The sequence below is a fragment of the Gavialis gangeticus genome, unplaced genomic scaffold, assembly GCF_001723915.1.
Source record: "Gavialis gangeticus isolate Ggan-Ray unplaced genomic scaffold, GavGan_comp1, whole genome shotgun sequence".
In the NCBI taxonomy this organism is placed as follows: Eukaryota; Metazoa; Chordata; order Crocodylia; family Gavialidae; genus Gavialis; species Gavialis gangeticus.
Genome location: NW_017729007.1, coordinates 1,268,333 through 1,275,142, shown reverse-complemented (window position 1 = coordinate 1,275,142; position 6,810 = coordinate 1,268,333). Strand labels below are relative to the sequence as shown.

Below are 6,810 nucleotides of genomic sequence, written 5' to 3'. Positions count from 1 at the left end.
CCACTTCCGGGTCCACCGTGGAGTGCACAGGGGACCCCCATCCCCTGCCTCAGTGACTGGAGCATCCTGGGTCGGGGGGGAGGCACCAAGGGCCTCCCTGCAGCTGACTGCCGAGCTGGGGGGTGGGTTCCCTGCATGCTCGGTGGCGGACCTGGAAGTGGAACAGAAGTGCTTCCAGTTCACTTACGGGTCTGCCGCCTAGCACGCAGGGCCTCCCCCCAACGCTTCTGTGGGATACTTCATCTACCCCACCATCTCAGCATTCACGAGCCACGCCTGGTACCTCGAGGTATGTAGAAAAAATATATAAAGCTGTGTCTATGGCTGAATTGCTGATTCTCTGAATCAGAATCGAATCTTCAGATTCAGATTTAGCTTAATCGAATTGGGACATTGATCTGAATCAATGAATCAAATCACTGTCCCCCGAATCATGCCGAATCCAAATCAAATATGGCCTGCTTCGCACAGCCCTATTTCTAAGACAATTATTCAATACCAATGTCAATGCAGCAGGCATAGAATCAGGGCATAATGTTACTTTCAACATAATTTCTCATCAGATGTCATAGCAAAGAATGAAGTTGATATTCTGTAGTTTGTTATCAAATTAATGTTATCGAAGTAATAGCGGTACTGTGGCAGCACTCCCCCACCATGTGGTACTGGAAGAGGTAGCTACCATGGCCTGCAGGCCACATGTTAGAACTGCTTCCACATAATGTCATTGGTATATCACACACAAGGTGGAAAGCATGCTGCTGTGTTGTTCAGAAAGCCTTTTTTCTATTGTATGCATGTTACAAAAGATTCTTAACTGAGATTTTCTCCCCTAATCTTGGAAGCACAAACTACTTTTTGGAAACAAAGTGGATATGGACAAAAATGGCCTGGCAAAAAAAAAGATTTTGTACCCCGTGACTATCTTTATATGCAGATTCTAACAAAATGTGTGGAAAATAGGAAACCTAGGTGACAACTGGGGAAGAACTGCATTTGTAGAGCTTCAGAACTCAGTAATATTGTAGGACAGGCCACAATGGCTAGAGTTACATTAAAACAGCTTCCTTTCTAAAACCCCATGTTAAATCATTGACAATTTTCCAAAATTTCCACTTCCAACTTAACACGTTTAAAGAAAGTCTCTTTATCTTTAAGAACAAAGATATTTTTAAAAACTAGAACATTCCACCTATAAGAGATATGTTAAAGCTAGAGCTGGCATGAAAATACTTAGGAAAATGCTATTTTGAAACCACCAAACTTTTTCATGAAATTGTACAGATTGACAATATTCTATTAAAAATACGGAATATGTTAAGATGACCTGTTTTGACATTTTCAGAATCCAATGTTTCAATTTCTTTTGTTTGAAAACAATTCTTTTTCATAACTACTTTATGTAAAATATTAAAAGGGTCAATATCAAAACAAAACATTTCAAAATGTTTTGAAACAAAAATGCTTCAGTCGATGTAAAACTTATTAAAATAGTTCCCTAAAAGACTCAAAATATTATCTTTTTGTACAGATTCAGGACAAGCTATTTGTGGATTATTTTCCTTTTCTAAATAAAATCTTTTATGGGACAGCAAAATAAGCATCCTGAGCAGCTCTATTAAAATATTGGTTTTCAATTTTTCTGTAGCTACAGCTGCTCTGTAGATCCCTGTTTCTGGTGTGTTGGTTGTAGCCATTGTTGGTCCAAGGACCTAGGCAGGCAAGGCCAGGCAAGGTTCTTTGGGTAAACGTGATATCTTGTATTGAACCAACTAAATAACCAACTAAATATTTAGTTGGTCTAATAAAAGATATCATATTTACCCAAAGAACCTTGTCTGCCTGTAGATCCCTAACACTCACATCAATCTACTCACTTCAGCCAGTTGTGGATGCTGGAATTATGCTTCCCCAGTCATTTTTGCTGTATACCCCTCTCAGCCATATCCCACACTGAATTTAAACTTCTTGTCTTTTTTTGTAGAGTCGTTCAAGATTCTGCTTTGGCTTATATTGGCTTCTTTTTCAGGTCTCTTCTTTTTTAAGTCTTCCCAGTCCCACCATACCACCAGTGCATCTAGGCACAAGACATTCATTTCCTTCACACATACCCATCTCTGTCCTGTCAACAGGAGTGCCCTTACCCATGGAATTACTTTAGTCTCAGTTCACTTTGAACAATCACTTTCTTTCAATTCAAATCCTTCCTAAAAACTCACTTTGAGGATGATACTGTGGCAGGGCACTGTAGGTGCCTGCCACTTTAAGGGCCTGAGCCAAGCTGCCAGCAGGTGCCTGATGGTGGCAGCCATTTTAAATCCCTGGCTGCCTTTATAACTGCATCAGTTCCCTACTGGCAGAGGAGGCAGCAACATTGCCTGGCTGTAGGGCTGCTGGTATCATCCTGGAGGTAAGGAAGGAGCTGTAGGGGATGGTAAGGAGGCTCCTGGTCCTGGGCATGACCTAAAACTGCACCCTGCTGGGAGTGGGTGGCCTGGTGGGACTTTCAGTGTCGTGGGAGCCCCCAGGAAATGCCAAGCCAGTGATCACCCTGGTGAAAGGCGAGTAGGGGCGCCTTAACCCCAGCCCTCACCTTCTGGTGGGTAGGAAGTAATACCAGCTGCCAAACGCAATGACCTGCTGCTCCAGGGGTGGAGTGAGAGTCCCTGTGAGACCCTGGAGCATCATTCACAGTGTGTGAGAGGGAAATTACACCATGGAAGGAGTACAGGCCAGGTAAGCTTCGGGAAGCGCCTGAGCTAGTTGGGGAGAGACCCCGCAGGGCCAGGCACACTCTCCAGAGCACCTGAGCCAGGAATGGGGAATCCTGCTCCAGAATATGCAAGCAGGAGGTGAAGACCCTGCTGAGGGACTCGACAGGTCAATGCTGGGGCCAGGACCTGAGGGTCCAAAGGACCAGGGGCCCACCACGAGGGACCCCCATGATAAGCGAGGGAGCTCAGGGTCCTGACTGGGCCTGAGAAAAGGGATCCAGGGTTTACAGAAGCCAAAGGTCCCCATGGTTGGGGGCCACAGCTAATGGGCGAAGGCAGGGGTCCAACTAACTGCCTGAGATGCCATCTGTGAAGTTTGGGCCACAGTGTAGGGGAGGTACGGAGCCACAGACTCTCCCAAATATCGGAGTGCAATAATGGGCAGCCTCCCGCCTTATTTAACAACTTTATTAAATAAAAGCAAGGTGTGGCAGGCGAGACAGGAGGGCGGCATGCCCAGAGGCAGATGGGGAGCTAGTTGTGGCTAACAGGGATGCCCACCTTGCCACAGATACCCACGGGAATCAGTTTAAACCAACAATTATAAAGGTGAAGAAACAATGTTGGATTAATTATTTTTGCTTTAAGAGCTCTCATCCTACATAGTGGGCATTTCCACACATTACCATACAGTGACATTGTTACTGTACCGTGGTTTAGTACTTGCTATGTGGAAGTGCTAAAACATGGTGCAATAACCACCTGTACTGCAGTGTATGGGCAGCACATACTTAAATTCACCAGCTATGTCGCCATAGAAGCACGCTATAGTTGGGGACCACGCTGCTATGGCAATGTAGCTGGCAATTGTGTGTAGACACACGATTGCTACGTCACCACAGTGTGCCGTACAGTGACCTAGGGCATCGCTATGTCTCCAGAGGGAAACATGTAGACATACCCTCTAAGTAATTAACTGTACTGTTGATTGACAACTCTTTGAAGCAGGGACTTTTCCTTTCTTTTTTGAGCATGAACTTGAGTGGCATGTACCTTTTTAGTGGTAAAGGGGGCCTGGGCTCTGTCACCGTATTCAATATCAAAATCAGGTCCTAAATTTATAAAAAGTATGGACCTACATCTAGAGAAAAGGATGCTAAAACTTATGAAGACCTACAGTCCCAAAACAAGACAGTCAACACTATTTGGACAAGAAAGAATACTAAAGGCTGCACATGGAATTAAAAAATAATCCATCCAGGAACCAATACTCTTTTCTTTCTTAAATTTACCTGGCTGTACAAGCCCTAAGCAGGGACTCGATAGTATTGAAGCAGAAATCTGATGAAAGTGTACTCTAACCACAACAGAGATCACAGTCGTTTACAGTAACAAGTTCTAACAGACTTAGGTCACTAAAACAGCCTGAAAATTCATGGGAAGGGAAAAATGTGACACTAGGTGTAGGACTGTTCCTGGAGGTCCCTTCCTATCCTTTTTTGATGACTCCCTCTACAATAGAAGTATATTTATTGATGAAATAGTCCTGATTATAAGATTAGGATGGAAAAGCATATCTTCTCAACATTTCTTACTGCTCCTTATTTAGGGTCTGATCCAATGGGAAACCTTCAATTGACTTCCATGGGTTTTGAATCAGAACCTGTAAACATTTTAATATTCTTCATCTTACAGAGTCCACTTATTATTTTTATATTTACCGTAGATAAATACTTGCCCCCTGACATGAAATGTATTACAGAACAGTGCATTTTTTGTGTCTTAGTTGTGTGTTTCAGTCAATAACCATTTATAGATAACAGTGTAAACTGTCCTGAGCTGAAATATGTTTCCCAAACACAACTTTATGTATAACGTAGTTCTTGTAAAGACTGTAATACTGCTTGCTCCTTAACCTTAATAAAAAAATAAAGCTTCTAAAATAGCAAAATAGCAGAAATAAAAATAAATACAGCGGTGTCGCATCTTACATGGGGGTTAGGTTCTAAAGTCAGTGCGTAAGGCGAAAATCGCGTATAGTCAAAATTAGAATCGCACTCAGCACGGCGAGATGCTCACACTATGAGAGGCACGTGGGAACTGAGACTGACTGAGGGAACAGCAGATTCATGTCTCCCATCTCACACTCACTCTGGGGCATACGCTCATTGAGTGGAATGGCAGATGGAATCGCCCGCACTATTTAAATTGTTATTTTTCTCTTCTTTTTTTTTTCCGAGCACGTATAGTCGAATTTGCGTAAGTTAAATGCACATATTATGCGACTCCACTGTATGTGCAACACCAATTAAAAAAAATAAAAACGTGAAAAAACAAACTAAACAAGAAGCTTAGTAGAGAACATACATTTAAAATATTAGTATTTTAGTACCTTCACCTAGCTCTTCTGGGATATGGAAGAACTGAAAGAGGGCACTCACTTCATAAATTAATTAGGCAGTCTAAATTTATAGCATGGAATATTAATTGAATTATGAATAAAACCTTAGGACTATTCTAATTTCTGTCACAGTCTTTGCTCAAGTAAAACTGGCACAAATAGTACAAGTGGTACAATATGAAATGACATATTCTTGAAGGTTTTTTAAAATCAAATGGAAAGAAGTTATTACAAGTCAAGCATTCAACAACAGAAAAAAAGATTACTGTAATGTCTCATATGAAAAGTAGGTGACAACGGTCCAGTGGAATGAGCAGGCCTGTCTTTTCTCTGATCTGCTACTGATTTGTTTCTCAGCTTTCAACAAGTTGTTTTATCTCTGTATGCCTATGCTTCTGCTTTTTAGATCAGATACATATTGTGCATATTTCTTACATGTAAATGCTTATATAATTTGGTGTCATGAATCAATATTAAGCTTTGTGAGTCAGTCTTACCATTTTCTTGTCTGAGGAAAATCCCACTGCCACCCAGCCATCAGTATCGGCGCTCAGCTCAAACTCTACATCAGCTCCTATCCTACGATAACTTAGAAAATAGTCACAAGTCTCCGCATTACAGCCAGGTTTACCATACCTAAATTAAATAGGAAAACAAAATGTACATCTCTTTTTGCTATTCAAACTACAAATAATGTATTGCTCATCCACAATTCCATACAAAAAACTAGAAGAAGGATTTTTTTGTCATTGATTATATTTAAATTTTCCACAGTTCTTGGCAGAGAAACAAAACAAACCAAAAGTTTTATATTTTATTTCTGTATGTGCCGTTAATTACAGTATTAGAAATAATTATCCCTAAACAGTCAGACTGTACAGTGTTAATTCATAATGGTGAGTAGCTAAATCACAGCAGTCATCCACTGACCTCAGTGAGACTATTTTTGTAAGCGGTCACAGATAACAGAAGTGTTAAATAGGGCACATTTACTAATATGTCTAGGGTAGGCGAGCAATGTTGAACATAAAGTTCTCCACATTTACTTTAGACTAACCTGAAGCATCCCTTAGTTTTTCCACAATCATCCACTCTAATTTTTGCAAATGGATCCACAGGAGGAGCAGTAGGAAAAGGGTAACCTGCATAATCAAAATAAATCATGACTGAATGATGAATACAGTATATCATATTCAAATCCTGCTGTTGTTAATACATAGCTACACCACCATGCTGCCTGCAGGCCAAGATCAAAGCTGCATCCTGCTAAGCATCACATATGCTAGGCACACTTTGCTAGGGACAGTTCCTGCCTTGAAAAGTTTACAGTCTAAACAGATAAGCCAGCACAGAGAGAGAACAGAAAGCATCACTGGATTGGATTATTTTATTTGCTTAATTCATTACAACAATCCCATGCACTGATACAGACTGGGGACTGACTGGCTAAGTAGCAGCTCTGCAGAAAAGGCCCTGGGGGTTACAGTGAACAATAAGCTGAATATGAGCCAACAGTGTGCCCCTGTTGCCAAGAGGGCTAACAGCATACAGGGCTGGGCTAATAGGAGTGTTGCCAACAGATCGAGAGAACTGACTATTCTACTGGTGAAGCAGCATCTGGAGTACTGTGCCCAGTTCGAGGCCCCCACTACAGAAAGAATGTGGACACCTTAGAGAGAGGTCAGTGGAGGGCAA

At 41.7% G+C, this 6,810-nt stretch overlaps 1 protein-coding gene across 1 annotated transcript in view; it reads right to left on the bottom strand.

Moving 5' to 3' along the window:
* The window catches only part of FRRS1L (ferric chelate reductase 1 like), a 15,970-nt gene extending 9,475 nt beyond the window's left edge, over positions 1-6,495 (bottom strand). Inside the window, exons 1-2 of the mRNA XM_019509256.1 lie at positions 6,173-6,495; positions 5,613-5,751 (exon numbers count right to left, since the gene is read on the bottom strand). Coding sequence (XP_019364801.1) covers positions 5,613-5,751; positions 6,173-6,306 — 273 coding nt within the window. The 5' untranslated portion in view covers positions 6,307-6,495. The remainder of the gene's footprint in view (positions 1-5,612; positions 5,752-6,172) is intronic.
* Between the last annotated feature and the right edge of the window lie 315 nt (positions 6,496-6,810).